At 40.4% G+C, this 17893-nt stretch overlaps 1 protein-coding gene across 1 annotated transcript; it reads left to right on the forward strand.

Annotated features, from left to right (window-relative positions):
• The first annotated feature begins 2108 nt into the window (after positions 1-2108).
• Positions 2109-16713, forward strand: LOC127600351 (basic helix-loop-helix transcription factor scleraxis-like). The gene is made up of 3 exons (XM_052064864.1): positions 2109-3279; positions 3449-3665; positions 16036-16713. The coding sequence occupies exons 1-3, from the start codon at positions 2891-2893 to the stop codon at positions 16069-16071; spliced, it is 642 nt and encodes a 213-aa protein (XP_051920824.1). The 5' UTR covers positions 2109-2890; the 3' UTR covers positions 16072-16713.
• Positions 16714-17893: the final 1180 nt, after the last annotated feature.

A 17893-nucleotide genomic window follows, 5' to 3' on the forward strand; every position in this document is an offset into this window, starting at 1 on the left:
GATGCAATCCAGTTCTACACTACTGTAAACCTCTCTTTGTATCAAAATTGAAGTGAATAAATAACAAGAATGACATAGCATCATCTGTGAAATGCTATTTATGACCGCACTTTTTGTTGACGCTGTTTTATTTTGCCAATATTTGCAATTTGATGTGTTCAAATGGAGAGTATGTCAATTGTTTAACTCAAACATGAGGTCTGACACTTGGATCGGATCCGTACATGTGGAAGTGGAGCGGCAGGAGTGATAAATGCTGACTGTAACATTATGTAACTCTGACAGATTATTCTTTGTGTTATTCGTTTTCAACAGTATCTTGCTGTTGCCAATTTACACGCGGAGACATACCAGCAACGGCACTTGGTTTTAGTGTTTTCAGCACTGGACTACTGAGGACTGTGCCGGGGAAAAAAAAATATCCAAGGGCAGTCAGTTACTTGGGAATAAACCATAAATAGTACAGTCATGGTTGAAAAATCCCATAGACTTCAAGGAGGACAATATAAGAAAGAGTTTAAAAGAAAAAAAATACAGAGGCAACCATTTTGTCGTGGCCATCAATACTGAAAAATATCCAATGAGAAACAGGTGCAAGTTTTTTTCTTTTAATGTAAAGCAATAGGGTTACTTTTTTTAACCTGCTCATAAATATATTATTCTGTTTTGCATAATTTGGAGACCCTTCATTGGAAGGTCTGAATGAGTTTTGATAGGCAGCTATACATACCGTTTATAGACAGATCGAGAAGTTCTCTCGTATGACCACTTTTACTAGCCATCGCTGGATAATTATCCAGTTCCCGGCTTCGGCCACAAGCGCCGACTGATGGCTAGCTTCCAGTGTTGCGGCTGCTGGCCGCCAAGCCTGCTGCTGTCTAGAGACATAAACAACGCAGAGGCGGGAGGCAGAGGGAGGAAAAGATGATACGGGGAAAGGCAAAGTCTTGCTTCACAACGCAAATTCTGTGGTTGTTGAAAAAAAAAAACGGATGGATATTTTTTCAAAACTAAGTTCTAGTCTTGTGTATTGATTTGGGGTATCGATAGCAAGCGTGGAATAACTGCACGGTCAATTTAAAGCCAAGTTCACAGCGAGCATGACAAAAAGCAAAAAAAAAAAACAACAAAGATCAATTTTGCCCATTTAGAACAAATAAATAAAATAAAACAGTCAACTCAAAATGTCAAATATGGCCGTTTAGATTTGAGGAATAAAAAGCCTTCAGACTACTTGTCAGCTGGGCAGTTATTGTAAGCAGCTAGCTGCGAACGTGTGCTATATCATACAATGACGGCATAATTAACTTGTGGTTTCTTAGCATCCTAAATTAGCGCTTGAATAGCATTTCGGGATGGCATGTTGATGTTTTTAGCAACTATGTCATGGCAATAAATAAATAATGATAAGGCAAGACGTAACGTCGAAAACAACGAGTCAAGCGAGCCAACATGCCTTTCACATGGGTCAACCTAAAAATAAAAGCTAACTAAAGCTACTGCATTCGCGTCAACGTATTATGTTTGAAGTTAGTCTTGACGTTGATGGCGTGTTACGTTCCGAGTATGATTGCAGCTTCCACGACATGTCTAAATGACAGCGCACAAACATCAAATGAATAGTTTTTGTTGTTTTTGTTTTGGAGGTAGCCAAATTGCTGAAGGACTTGTATGAGTATCACAAAGTGCAAGCGAGAACTACAACAAGAGAGTGCAGTGGTGACGTATGAAGTACGCCGTAAAAAGCCAAATTGAGGAGTACTGGTGCATCGTAGCGTTTTGCACACCAGCCCACTTTAAGCACTGCCCAACAGTAAATAAGCCTGTCGATCAGGTCAACTGTGCCAAAGTATGCCATGGCGAGCAGGACTGAACTTTTCGATATACACACACTTCCTTTTACAGTTTTTTTTTACTGTTGGTGTTTTCTACCGCCTTTATTACCGATTTGTCTTACTGTTTATTGTGTTTTATGTGTATTATGTTTATTGTTAAATTGCTCCATGTACAGCACTTTGTATGCAGCGATGGCTGTTTGAAAGTGCTCTATAAATACTGTTGACTTGACTTGACTTGACACTTAGTGGACAATGTTCTGAGCCACTGAGTTTGTTTCGCTTTCATCTGAGACACATTATGGTTGTATGGCACGCTAATTTTTATCCAAGTAATATCTCCATTGATTGATAAAAATGATTGTCAGAGGGCATTAAAGAAAGCTACAGAGTAAACGAGAGTGATGCAGCATGGTTTAAAGGATGCAATCCCCCCACAAGTTTCTGGTGTGCAGCCAAAACAAACTCCTGCCTATGGTTTGCCTCTTGCCTCCGGTCTCTCTGGCCTACTTCTAGAACGCAGCTGAGGGACCCGCGCCCCTCGGAAGGAGGAGCAGGGGAGTCTTTAGGCCCTCCCACCGGCTATAAACCCTGAGGCAGACGGAAACACTCAGACAGCAGGCACACGTGGAGCACAGCGGCAAAAAGAAAGACAGACAGAGAGAGAGAGAGAGAGAGAGAGAGAAACAAACTGCTGCCACAGGCGGTGAGTCATTTTTCTAGTCGGGACTGAAGGAGCCAAATTGACTTGAAGGTCGCTTGAAGTAAATCAACATCACATGGGTGGAGACGAAAGTGTGCCATTATAACAAACCTTTCTTCCAGAGGATTTAAGTCATTGACTGAATGATTCTTGGGATGTGAGAGAAGAAGAGGATCCTGGAAGCTGCAGCCACCTGTTGCACTGCAGCTTTAGCATCACTTGGCAGATACTCTGCTGTTACAAGGGACTAGTTACAAAAAACAATCTCAAGTGCTTAGCCCGTGTCAACTTAATAGTTTCCCTGAACAAAGCTGCCAAAAGAGGCTCCGGGGATTAACTTGTGGCATTAAAGATGACTTTCACAATGCTGCGCACGGCGTCTCCCGCAGGCCGCTTCTTGTACGGCGACATCGCTCTCCTCTCCGAAGACGACGATGAGAATGGCAGCTCAGGCTCAGGCTCGGAGGAACGCTCCAGCAATTCTGCGGCCTTTCGCCTGTCATCCTCGTCGCCTTCTGCCTTTCACATTAAGATGAGCAGGAAGAGAAAGCTGTGCATGGGAGGAGCAGGCGCAGCAACGGTCGAGGCTGTTCTAGGGAGGCTGGGACCCCCCGGCTCATCTCCCCCGACCGAAATCCGTCAGAGGACAGCGGCCAATGCTCGCGAGAGGGATCGAACCAATTCTGTCAACACCGCATTCACGGCGCTGCGCACGCTCATCCCCACTGAGCCTGCAGACAGGTACACAAAACTTTCACAATACCCACACAAAACAATGAGAAAAAGAAGCTCTGGTTACTCCTGCGGGTTAGAAACATGAACAAAAATCCCCAGAGTTGATTTGATTACAACACCGCGTATCACGATTTGCTTCATCATTGTGATCATGTCGTTTTGATTCAATCATTAGGAAACTGTCAAAGATCGAGACTCTTCGCTTGGCCAGCAGCTACATCAGTCATCTGGGGAACGTTTTGCTCCTGGGCGAGGGGCTTCATGACGGACAGCCCTGCCATGCTCCATCGCCACCGTTTTTCCACGTCAACTCCTCCCCCAATCGAGGTTCCGATCAATCAGGCCAGCCCAAGCACATCTGTACGTTCTGCCTCAGCAACCAGAGAAAAATGGTGAGCAGATCAAGAACATAACAAGCGTCTAATGTTGAAATCGCCAATGATACCCAAATGAGGGTCCTGTACACTTGAATTTATATCAAAATAGCATTTTTGAAATCCACCAAAGTTAAACGTATGGTCGCAACTGTGTGATGGTTTAAGGGCACGTAGGTGTTTAAAGCGGATGTGAGATCAGTGTGGAAGCCTATAAAGCCGATTGGCACAGAGGGACGTTAAAAACAGAAACTCTTTAAAGTCTGCTTTTGGTGCAAATGACTGTACTGTTGGGACTCGTTTTAGTCAGGCAGGTTCACAGTGCACAAACTTTTAATAAAAGCGATTCACAGTTTAAGAATGAATCACATAAACAGAAAGTCTTGCAGACGTGTCGTTAAGAAAAAAAAATGAATAAATCATATCAGTCCAAATTCACTTATTTTATATTCTTGTTTATGGCAACCGGTTCAGGGTGTACCTCGTCAACTGCCTGAAGACAGCTGGGATAGGCTCCAGCACGCCCGCGACCCTCGTGAGAATCAGCGGTTCAGATGGTGGATGGAAATTAGTCATTTTAACCTGACGCGGCAGACAATCGCCCGATTGGAAAATGTATGGATGTCATTGTTAAAATATGAACGTTTTAGTCATGGCTGACCTGAGATCATGAAGAATGTGACGAGCAGGGGACTGAGTTGGACAAAACAGATACAGACAATGTTGTTCAATATAAAACACATCCTGTACTTTCTCATCAGGCTCCACACTTAGCTTAACAATTCAAAGGCAAATTCAGGAAGAACACAAAATGAATAATTGACCGCATTGATAGAAAGTGTACATCGATAAGTTTTAAAGTACCGGTACATTTAATTCATTCAGCACATGCATTGGATGACGAGATGGAGACCGCTTTTGGGCCTGGTGAAAAAAAAAAAAAAAGAACTGAAAATATGTAACGTGAACACAAGTCCAGTTTTACATCAGCAGCCAAAGTGATAGAGGGGTGATATCCTCTCAACTTTGCCTCTCTGATCTGGACATTGCCCATTTAGCAGGATTTATGTGTAAGGAGCTGACATCTGGCAGACTCCCCCCTTGGCCTAGCAGTGTGTGAAAGCCAATACTCTCCTCACTGTCTAAACCCAGACACCCTTTCGCTGAGGGATAACCTGAATCTCAGCGGTGTGTTTCCCCCTCCTCCGCACCTATAAGAGTTAAAGCAATAGATATCCTCAGTTATTATTATACAAATATATAAAAATATAATTTTTAATTATTGTTCGCAAGGATCTGTCCCCTCAAAAACACTGAAAATTAAAATAAAAAAAAAAAAAATATATATATATATATATTCAAATCTTGAGCTATCAGGTGTCAAAGTACCATCCACCTTTGTGTAAATATACAGCCCAAACCAAATTTGAGTCTATTTTTAGCTAAGAATGGTGTCGCGCATAAGATCCCCCCCATACATGACTTGGCCGACAACCTTCCACTGTCTCCTTCACGCCGTTCTTTTATTCGCATGTGCCCGCCGCTCACCTACGTCTCCATTTCACCTCTTTCCTCAAGACCGTTCCCCAAGCTTCTCCCATTCGCTCGCCCCTGCGTCAGCATATCGATCAGCCGGGTGGAGGTCAGCGCTGTCAGTGGGAGCTGTGTAATACTATCTGCTGCTGTCAACTCACTGCTGCTGATGCATGATGGATCTGGAAATGCATGCTGGGTAGAAAACCGTTTTGTAACTTCTGTGTCTCCAGAGCGTCAGCCTCAGCCACATTTTTCTGTTTCCCGTTAGCCTTATGTGTGCTGGTTGTGAGTTTTGTGTGTTCATGCAGGGCACAGTAAAGGTGCCAGCTATTTTTTTCACCGTAGTATAGAACACAAAAAAATACAACACATTTAAGGAGTTATTTGAACTGTTTTTACATAGTTGCGTCCACCACCACTGCATGAATGTCTGGGTAATTACCTCCAAAAGACATATATGAACAGAGGTTACCATTTAATTGTCATTGATTGTCGAGTTTGTTAATTCGTAGGATGATACAAAAACTGCATCTGAAATGCTACTAAACTTTGTAGTCGAATGTTGCATGGGCCACAAAATAACCTATTTAACTTTGGTACAGAATGAATGAATATATATATATATTTATTTTTACCTTTTTGCAGTTAGTCTTGGGGACAATGACCTACGCTGAAGAATAAAAAAACAAAAACAAAAAACTAAGATCACTTAGGTGTAGCTCTTTGCATTACCGCCACCTAAAGACATTGAGTGGAACCGTATCCCCTTGTATCTTAAAATGTTAAAATCAAACCGGTCAGACGGATTAAAGACATTTTGGCTTTGAGGAAGGTCTGTGCTTTGAGTGCATGTGCAAGTTGATGGCGCAATGCCGTGGGTGAGGGTAGTGTCATGTAAGTGATCATCATTTAAAGGATTTAGACTTTTGAAAAGTCGGTCTAGTTTAGACTACTTGTAAATTTGCTATTCCTTCTCCTCAAAACTCTGGATGTTAGCGATAGCATCATTAGGACGCTTCGAAGACGTGATATAAAATAAGCAAGTATGATGATCATTGTGTCTTTGTTGTTTTTATTAGACAGTTGACATTTTTCGTATGCTTTAACTAGACATTTACAATAGGCCGACATCAGAGGTGTCAAACTGATTTTTGCTGTGGGCCACTTTGGAGTTACGTCATCCTTCGGAGGGCCGTGAAACAAATGACGGATCACTGGAATTGAAATCAGTCAACTATTTTTTGTCATTTGTTCAATTGTTATCGTGAGTCAAAACCACGTCACAAAATTATTGCAAAATCTCACCTTTACTTATTACATTTATTATTTTAAAAATGGGCCAAACAACCTACATCAATCAGAGTTAAGGTGATAAATTCTAAACTTGTTTTGCGTTGAGAGGGAAGAAATTTCATCTGTGCTGTATGTTTCACATACAGGACATTTGACAATCAAGTTTAATCCAATCCAATCCAATCCCATAATAATAAATCAGAATTAAGTTGATAAATAGAGAAAGGTACTGCAGTATCCATTATGAATACATGAGAAAATTCACACAAGGGTGCCAGGGTGTGTATGTATAAAATCACGATACAAACCAAAAGTTGTACAAATATCACGGTCAAGGGTAAAAGCATGAGCCTTAATGGAGACTTCTTTCTTCTTAATTTCTTCCTTTTCTGACTGATATAAAAATGATCTATTAATAGATAAACACATAACACGGGGTAGGACTACATACGTTTTTTACTTCTTCCTACTCCCTTTGACATAATAATTGTGTTGAATGATGACTGATTCTCTTTCCTTTTTACTATTTTACTTACCTTACTTTCTGTCAAATTATTACTGTATATGTTTTATGTTCAATAAACAAATGAATCGAAACGAAATTACATACGATAATTTAAAATTTCAATACAGATTTAAGCAAGGATGTTAAGAATCGACACCTATGATTTGCTTTCACGGGCCATATAAAATGACATGTCAGGCCAGATCTAGGCCCCGGACCTTCACTTTGACACTTGTGGTCTACACATTTTATTGAAAGCCAACACAATAATTTCTAAAATTTGGCCTTCACAAAGAAAGTCATGGTCAGGTTTGATTGATACATTCAAAGAACTACTTGTGTAAAATATAGATATTGAATATCCGTTTTCTTTTTATGTTTTGCAATGGTGCAAATCAGGGAAACTCAGGAGATCTGATATTATTTCATCTTAATTGGCAACATGAAAACTTTCAAGATGTCAAAGTCAAGGCCCAGGGGCCAGATCTGGCCTGCCACATCATTTTATGTGGCCCGCGAAAGCACATCAAGCACATCAACTTCCATGATGCTTGCTCACGTCTGAACCAAAATTTGTAATTGTCATCTGTAATCCATAATAATAATAATAATAATAAGAAGAAGACAAAGAAGAAGAAGAAGAAGAAGAAGAAGTAGAAGAAGAAGAAGAAGATGAATCTTTTCCTTTTGGCTTTAATAATAATAATTATTATTATTATTATTATAGAGATATTGCAAGCGTTTTGTCATTACCAAACCCCTTTTTAATATAGTTTGAAAAGCATTTTTCTTGACTTATGATTTCAAAACTAGTTATCGATCAATTTGTCGTGCGCTGTGTATTTAACATGTGGGGGTGATTAAACATTTAAATGGTTTCACAAATTCACAAAGGGAAACCGTGACTACAATGTGGCCTGCAACAAAAACGAGTTTGACACACCTGTCTTATCATGTGATCAGGTTACAGGTTAACATTATTGATTCATGAAAGGGTTATAAGGGCAAAATATTTAAGCACTGCCAGTCATACTGAAGTGTATCGCTCCAGCATTGCAAAAAACGTGGATGATTAATGATAGATTTTGGTGTATCGAAAATGATTACATTTTTTTAAATGATATTCATTACCTACAATGTAGCTTTCGCCTCCAAGTGTATTCATTCATGTTGATGCTGAAAACAGAAAAGGATCGAGAGAATTACAGTTGCAAAAGAAAATCACCCTCAACACATTCATCAATACTTGACGCTCTAGTAACTGACCACAGTAGGAAGGGAGCAAAATGACAAAAACAAAAACAAATTGGGTGCACATGTTCATGATGATGTAGTCATCCACTGCAACACTGACGGGTGACGCATGTAGTTTTTGGCATTTATCACCGTGGAGCGGGTCCCCGTAGCTAAACAACAATATTTCCTTGGGCTTTTGCTCACTTTTCAGTATTATTTCATTCTCCCGTTTATAATACAGCACAGCAAACAAACAAGGATGAACTTTTGAAAATATTGGACATATTGAAACTATTGAAAGCCACATAGCTGCCAAAATGGAAAAGTACTTCTGCTGTTTCTCAAAGACTGAAAGAAGGAATCCCAGCCCCATCTGGTATTTGAGGCGGTTAACTTTGATTGACAGGATCCGAGACATATTTAAGTGGGCTACACGGCGCGTTGAAGTGGGCGATACTGTATCAGGGGGGGGGGGGGGGGGTAAGAGGTAAAATGAGACTTGGTGACCTGAGTGCACTCTTTGTCTGTCGACAAGTGAGCTTCACCACAGCGGCCGCTCTGCTTTTCACCTATCACATCAATTACATTTTCCAATTTCCAATGTCTTTGTCATCTCATGACTTCATGAATGGTTTTGTACTCATCTTAAATGTTCATTCCAACATTGTGTAGCTTGTCTGCCATTTTAATGTCTTTGTGATACTTGACCACAAAGCCACCACAGAAAAGATACCAGAGATGACAATCAGGAGAAATGTGATTTAAAAACCATAGAAGTACAGTTAAAATGTAGCGGGTCAGAGTCCTGATTCACAGTACAATATGGTGACAAACATACAGTATACAATATCCTTTTCCAATAATAAATGCTTCAAGCGAGGTTAACATTCCGTGTTAAGCCTCCCTCTGTTCCTGAATTGTTTGACTTTTTTAATTACATGTCAAAGTCGACACGTGGTAACCGATGCGAGTGGTTGAGCAGACATCCTAGCTGGAAAGTGAGTTACCTCTTTTTGTGCATCAGGGTCATCATTTACTGAATCAGGATGACTACTGTTAATGACACTGAACATGTATGAGTGTGTATTTGGTGACACCACCTCTGAAGTTTTGTAGGGAACATGCTTTTCTTGCACAGAACCACGCACACATGCTATACACTTGCTCTGAGTCTGGAAGTCATTGATGGTGCAGAGCAGAGCAACAAATGAGCTAATTGTACTGAAAATGATGTATCCTGCGCTGAGGCCTGTACAGCCAGTGTTTAATTCAGCTGCTGCTATGAGAAACACATTAAAGTTCAGCTTTGATGGTGACGTTAAAGAAACCTGGAAAGTGCTCTGTTGGAAAAAAAAAGAAAAAAAAGATTTTGTGTGTGTGTGTGTGTGTATATATATATATATATATATATATATATATATATATATATATATATATATATCAGACTAAATTACCCTCATTTGCTGATACTGCTGCCATTGCCACTTTGCCTCTCTCTCTCTCTGTATATATATATATATATATATATATATATATATATATATATATATATATATATATATACACACACACACACACATATATATATATATATATACAGTAGATATATTTGCTTTTTTTTCAAACAGCCCTTTACACACACACAAACACACACACTCACACTCTTACAGGCAAGCCGGCGAGCCTTGCCATGCACACATTGAGCACAACGTGCAGACTTGATCAAAACCATGTCATTCCAAGTCCCTCCGTTTTTCTTCCAGAGCCAGACAGCAGCTCATTGCTGCTTTCGAGACATCCAAAAACCCCTATATGATTACTCAGTTAAGGAGGCCTGGATCACGACAGCCTTTTCAACACGTCCTAACTAATGGTGTGCAGGAAGTTGTGGAAACAGACATGGAGAGGGAGAGAAAACAAGGGAGAGAAATGGCCACAGACTCAGTGGGATAATCAGCCTGCCATTTGTCCTACAGTTTGGACAGTTATTATTTATTTATTTACCCCCCCAAACTCCACTTTGCTTCTTTATGGAGACCAAATGGAGCATGCACCTACAAGAGACTAACTGCATGGATAGCACTTTTAGGAGCACACTAATGGCTGTGGTTTTTTACAGTCATTTTGTTATTAGTCTGTTTTGGGTGGGGGGAAAAAAGCATGACATCACTTGTGTGCATGAAAGTAGACATTTCAAGGTCATAGATGAAAACTAAATTGCCCTCATTTGCTGATACTGCTGCTATTGCCACTTTGCCTCTAATTTTAACTGATGGTAATGAGGTGCATCGAAGGCGGCTAATATAGGAGGGGCAATTTTCACACGTATATTTGCCCACGACTGGCATGTGCCTTGATCAGCGCGTGTGACTGGGTGGCGTCATGCGCGGACCTGTCTGTATGTTCTCAGCACAGATGGAAGCTGTTAAAGTCCAATTTAACAGCAACAGATGAAGCCAGATCATATAACTAACAAAGTCTATTAGTAAAACCATCATTTTGTTGCCATTCAGACTCAAAGGGCAACGGTTGTTCACATGTAACCTCCAAACAAAACTACTGCTGCTTAAAAAAAATAAATAAATAAAATAAAATAGCTAGCTAGATACATAGATAGAATTGCGAGAAACCACCGAGGAGGATTCTCTGGGTGCCAAGTGTCACAAGAACATCAAGTGTGTTTTTTATGCATGTAGGAGACAGAACACTTTCACATTAGTCAACCTCTGAATATTTTTCGAAAGATCGCTGCAATATTTGGGATTTTAAGTAGGGTAAGCACTTTTGTCAGTATTGAGTGCCTATTGGAGAGGAAGACGTTGTGCTCATACAATTCAAAATATTGGGGCCGATTGTTTTCATATTTGCAGTGGGTGAATTAGTTGCGATGATCACGAAACAGACTATTGACTGCAGTTTTATAAATTTTGTCTATCAACAAAACGCAAAATCATCCCAACCCGTTACATGAGTAGGAAGTGGGAATGAAATCTTTTCTGTTCTAAGCTGCAGCAACTGGCCTTCTCACAGTGTTTAAGTCTGTACCAGTGAAGGACAGTAGACTCGCCCAAACATCATGTAAACAAAACGCTCGTTTCGGTTCATACCAGAATTCACGCAGATCATTCAGGCAAAGGCTCATGGGGCACAGGAATACGGTGGATTCAGAACCGTGGCCAGTCACATGTCAGCAAATAAATGCATGTCGCAGCAAGCACCGAAGTCACCCTGGAGCTCTTAGTGCTTACAGTCCCTAGTATGAGTTTGAAGCAAACCAAACTATATCAAACTTTCAAATCCCCAAAATGGATTTCTTTGGGCAGTAGACCGCTATTAGCTCATTCACACCCAAAGACGTTTTTAAACGTCTTTTTAGACACGGTCCAGAATTGGCTGGTACTAAATGAGTTAGTGGTACAAAATAAAAGGTTCGATGATGTGCGGCAGATAGTGACATCAGGTCCTTTCATCTGAATTCATCTGAAGGCAATATTGATCTGGGCGGAAAAAAAAAAGTTCAAATAGCACGTTAACTTTTGTTCAGTTCATTTGTTTTGCTACTGCTTTGTTTTGACTAGCAATGAAATGGATTTTTCCAGAATTAATAATATTCACATCTGAATCTATTATTCATTTATTTGTTCATTTTTTTAAATGGATTCACTCGTTCAATAAATTCCATTTAGAATTTTCAAAATTTGAGTTGTAGGACAAACAGTTTTATGATTAAAATTGGATTGGATTGGATAAACTTTATTGTCAAATGTTATGAATTCTATTAATACATTTTAATTAATTTAATTAAATATTTTATGTATACTGTATATATAATATATATATGTATATATAAAGGGCGGCCCGGTAGTCCAGTGGTTAGCACGTTGGCTTCACAGTGCAGAGGTACCGGGTTTGATTCCAGCTCCGGCCTCCCTGTGTGGAGTTTGCATGTTCTCCCCGGGTCTGCGTGGGTTTTCTCCGGGTGCTCCGGTTTCCTCCCACATTCCAAAAACATGCGTGGCAGGCTGACTGAACACTACAATATACATATATTTATTTATCCAATCCAATACACATCGGTGCATTTTTCTAAACATCACAAAATTATGAATCGCCATGGCTGACACCCGGTGCCCATCTTTTTTTTTCATTCATTCATCTTCCGAACCACTTCATCCTCACTAGGGTCGCGGGGGGTGCTGGAGCCTATCCCAGCTGTCTTCGGGCAGTAGGTGGGGGACACCCCGAATCGGTTACCAGCCAATCGCAGAGTGCCCATCTTAATTTGTGAATAATTCTAACATCATATTAAGTTGCGGGGTTGTACATGCGGTGGATTAAGCACCCAAACGCAAAGCCGGTGTTTTTCCGAAGCCATGAGGATGCTTATTTGCAAACCACAGTGAGTGTGAAATGCCTGTCTAATGTATCAAAACCACATAATGGCAGACTGAGGCTTAGTTAGCGTGTTACTTCACTTACGACGTCTCCTTGACTCCACTGTTTAAATGTGAGCCTTTAATCTAATCTGCTGTCAAAAGGATGAACCTTTATGGAGCCAATTACAGCATATTCCGAGTGCTAATTTGTGTACACTGTCCTGAAGCTCACTCCCCCAAATTGAAAGAATATGAGCAGTTATATTTCATGCTTGAATACCATTCTCCATATAGAATTTACAGAGCCAGGGCCCAATGAAATTATATTTTCCAACCCGTTATTCCTCTCTTCTTGCTGCCAGGAGTTAAATTAGATGTTTGCATTTGACAGGATGGATTAACCCAGTGAAACACACCGAGCTCATGGAAAATCCACAGGAAAAAAAAAGGAGGACCTTGGTTGAGTTTCACAGAAAAAACAATATCCCGAATATTGTTTTTTCAATTATGCCTATGATAAGTATGTGTTTACTGTCTGCACATTAAGGTTCTTTCACCTTTACAAAACAATACTGGCTCGATGTGTTAATATGGTCGTATCTAAAGTAAACGTCATAAGGTAATCATATTAGCGTGGGACAAATGGCCCCAATGGGAAGCTCGTGCATGTGTTTGTGTGTGTTTGGTGAGAGAGACGGATGTCATGCGACTGTGCCGGAATTAGTCTTCAAGAGATTGTTTTGACGACTCGGTCAGCCTTAAAGTCCCCCTTCCACCCTCGCCCCCCTGTTTTGACCGAACTAGTCACACCCCAGGTGGCTGCCGTCCTCCCCCACCCGCAGCTGTGGCACTGTTGCTCAGTACCCAGAAAGGACAAGAGTCAAAGTGACGGCAGTCAGAAGTCAATTCAAAATTGTAAGCATTATAGGACCGTATGATCCGCGTGCCGACTTTCCCCTCATTATAATGTCTGCCCATAATGTTGTCGTTTTGTTCGATGGTGAAGTGTGAGCGAGGATAGCCACTTTGTTGGTAACTTGAGTGGGTGTTAAACGGATGCCACCGTATGACACGGTGAATTTCTCTGAGGCAATCAGTGAAGACCACTTTTTAGGGCAACGGAATACAAATGCGGATTTGTATTTACCGTATATAATATGTATAATAAGCACGGAAGGATTATTAAATCCTATCATGGTTCACGGGCAAATATTTCATTGTTTACCCACAACCACAGTCTTTCGATGTCAGGCCTCCATTTATTATAAGATATCCTTTATTTGTCCCACGCTGGGGAAATTTACATTTTATGATGCTGTCTTTGCTTTTGATCAGTGTACGCAAACGGCCAAGTAGCAGTTCCCTGTGGTGATGATTGTTGTCGTCCCAAAGGCCGAACTCAGTACGTTCTCTTGCTACAATTTGTGTATGAGGACAAAGCAGCGATCGGGTACTGCAAGTCACATAATGCCTGAATGAAGGATCGTTTCTTTCAACTCACCTTAGTGAGTGGGAGGAAAAATTCCTGCCCTAATTCAATAATCTCACCTCCTCATTCTGGGCCTGATATCTATCATTTACCCGCCGTTGGTGATGTAGGGCCAAGATGATTTTTTTCCTTTTTTTTTTCTCCAAACACCTACACCTTTTGCACAGTCTGGGAGGAAATGTAGAACAGGTGTTGGGGCTGATGAGTGGGAAGCGAGGAGGCTCGGCCCGCACGGATAGTCGAACTATCCGAGAGGGAGTCGGGAGAGGACAGGCGGAGGGGGCGACTGCCGAGGAGAATGAGTTCTTTTTCATCTGTGACTTCACCTGAAAGTTGTAACCCTGTGACAGTGGAAAAAAAATGTTCTTTTCATCAAGTGGTTGCGCCAAATAAAATCATCCTGCTCCAAATACATTTTTTTGAGTAGACATAAAGTCCATTAAAAAAAAAAGTATCTGGAGCCAGATTGGTGCAGCCACTTGACGAGGTAAAATTGAGTCAATAAAAAACAAAAAAACTCCTACTACTTCAGTGCATTTAGAGCCTAATTAAATGAGCTTTCTCTAGTTATTATTTATTTTGTTTATGAAAGACTGCATATCTTTTGTCAGCCATGAGTTAATCTATGAAACATCAGCCCTGAAAACCAATAAACGAAGCGGGGATGATGTGTTGCATATCACTCAGTAGTCCGTTTGCTGAAATCCCTCGAGCATTACTTGAAAGTTTCATAGTAGCCGAGTAGTGAGGGGGAGGGAAAAAGTGATGTTATTTTCCTGGCTAGATAGAGAAGCAGTCCAGCAGCCAGCCAGGAAATCAAGAGAGCGCCGCTCTTATACCACAGATAAATACTCTCCCGTCAAATGCCAGCTCATGATGTCAGATGGAAATCACATTCAATTAAAAGTCTGCAGTCTCTGCTACCCATTTTAAGAGTTAATTCTGCCATAAAAACTCCAACCGTACAGTCACTGTGAGGGAAATTTCCAATCATATCACATAAACTTTACAAGAGTTTCCAGGATTTGGCGCAGAACTGCAACCTTTGCGTAGCGAAAAAACATACGTCTCCCACGGGTTAGAAACAAACGTAGAAGATAGTTTGAATTTAAACTACTATACCAAACACAAATGCTTTTTCTCCCCCCACTATTTCATAACACCAATGGTGTATAGTGTGGGTTTGTTTGTGAATGTTAAAAGTTGCTCTAAGGCAGGTGTCAAAGTCGAGGCCCGGGGGCCAGATCGGGTCCGCCACATCATTTTATGTGGCCCATGAAAGCAAATCAAGCATGTCAAATTCCATGATGCTTGCTAAAGTCTGAACCAAAATGTCAAATTGTCATATGCAATCCACAATAACGGTCAGTATTATTGACTTCAGATTTTAAAACTAATTATTTATCAATTTGTTGTGCGCTGTGTATGTTATATGTGGAGGTGGGCCCAACCTGAAAGGCCTTATGATTAACATATTTCCTTCTGCACATTGCTTGACCTGTTTCTCAGTCATTAATAATTCTAGCTAAATTAAGTTAAATTGACAGTGAATCTCGATATATACTGAATATATATATATATATATATAGATATATATATGTGTATATATATATATATATACACGTTTTTCATATGGTTTGAGCATATTCTTATTCCATTGTAACATGTCTTCCTTTAAATCAAAAGATATCTAAATATTTAAGAGTACTGTTTTTATTTCTTAATCACATTTATAATGTTCCCTGTACTTTGTATATTTCAATATTTTCTTCTTTTCACCCTGAATTCAATTGTGTATGAGTGTGTTACAGAAAATCAAATGAATACTTCATTTTAAAAATCCTAGAAAATCTAAATTTTAAACATATTAACAACAAAATAATCAGGAGTGAGGAAGGTATAGCATAACAGTATTTGGGTGCAAAATGATCTGAACGTTGTTTTCTCTTGCAGAACAAAGACAGAGACAGGAAGACCATCCGAAGTTAACAACCGAATGGAGAAAAGGTCGACGCTCTCAGTGATTGATTGTTTTTGAAATACGGTAACTTGAGGAGTCATCACACGTGATACTTTTCGGAGCATTTACTTCAAGTACTCCAGCATTTGTCATCAGACGCTCAACGCAAATTTTACCAAAACGTGCCTGTCTAACTTTGCCGTCAGTGCTCTTAAGGAACTTTTTGAGTATCGCATTTCAAGACTCTCTTTGACGTGCATATAACAGCAGTGAAGTCCCTTTCATTGTGGGACTTGATGACTGTACTCGCTGAGTGTAAAGAGCCCTTTGGCACATGATCACACACACACACACACACAAAAAAAAAACACGAATCTTTGAAAGACAAAATTGTATTCATCAAAAGCTGTGTAAACTGTAATATAAATGTATATTTATGTGACACAACATTCTATATGAAACCATGTTATTTAACAGGCATATCAAGTTCTTGAAAATGAAGAGTTGCTTGCACAAAATGTTGCCTTTTGTTACAAGTTTATGGCATTATATGGTGGTTACATGCTGGAACTCTTGTTTTCTGAGAATGTATATAGAAATATATATATATTTTTGTGTCATGGTGTAAAATTACAAGATGGTCAATAAATTGTTTTGTAGCTGGGAGTAAATGGAATTTACATTTTGGTTTGTCATATTTCCAGTTCCATTCGTCACTTGCCTCTTGTTCAGACAAGTGGAGATATTAACATGATACTGAAAACCAGCAATCCTTTTTCATTTAAAAAGACAAAAGTCAATAGTTTGGCCTTTTTAGCAGCTGTAATTGCTTCCCCCCTAAATTTTACTTTTATTTTCAGGTTCCTCTCCTTGTACTTTAGCTCAAATGACCCCCTCCCCCCACCTCGCCTGAACCCATCTCACTCATCTTTCCTCCCGTGTTCCCTTTTCTGCTCTTTGGGGGCAGCAAGATCAGAGCTGAGGGAGACGGAAGGATACGGGATGAGACGGATAAGTCGAGCACAGAGGAATGTGAAAAGAGAGGGGGTGGGGGAGGGGAAAGCAGGGATGGATGAGGTGGAATTGAATCTGCAGGTATAGCTTCTTGGACATCTGTCTGTGTCCCTTTTGCTGTCCTCTTCTTTACCTCTCCACATGCTCTTTCTCTCTCCGCCTCTTCTTTGGCTCTTCCTTCCCATTCCCTGGAGGGCCACTGGTCTGGTGGTGATGACTTTCCAGGGTATGTCGGCTCACAACACTTGTTACCTTGTTTTCTATAATTCTATCCATCTATCTATCCCTCTTGAATGTGTCTACGGTATGGGCTCTATTTTCACAGTTTCATCGACGTTGCACGTGGAAAGGCTGGTGTGTCCTGATTTTCAATGCAGGCATCAACTTTGCTGTGCCCGTTTGGGAATTTAGCTGAACGTTCGGCGTCAAATTGGTTCCTGAGTAGCTGAGGTGTGTCCTTTTACATTGTGCCCGGCGTATTTCCGCTCCAAGAACTTGGTGGCAGAAAGTTGTGCAAACCAGTGGTTCTCAACTGGTGGATCACCACCACGAACACAGAAGTGGATCGTGGGACCCATTTCGGGTAGGTCTGTAAAAAGTTGGATGTGTTCATATTTTAATCATTTGTTTCTCTCGGTACAGCAGTTTCTGCGCAGAATATATTAAAAAAGAAACAATAAAGGTTACTTCCGTGGATCCAAGCAACTAGTTTATTTTGCAAACAAATGCCGTGCGACTCGAAGCCTCTGCCTCTCGGATGTCATGGCTAGCAATGGCAGTCCTTCAAACTCATTTTAAATGACGTTTAAAAATATGACTTCATGTGTTTTTAGAGGC

The sequence above is a fragment of the Hippocampus zosterae genome, chromosome 5 (assembly GCF_025434085.1).
Source record: "Hippocampus zosterae strain Florida chromosome 5, ASM2543408v3, whole genome shotgun sequence".
Lineage (NCBI taxonomy): Eukaryota > Metazoa > Chordata > Actinopteri > Syngnathiformes > Syngnathidae > Hippocampus > Hippocampus zosterae.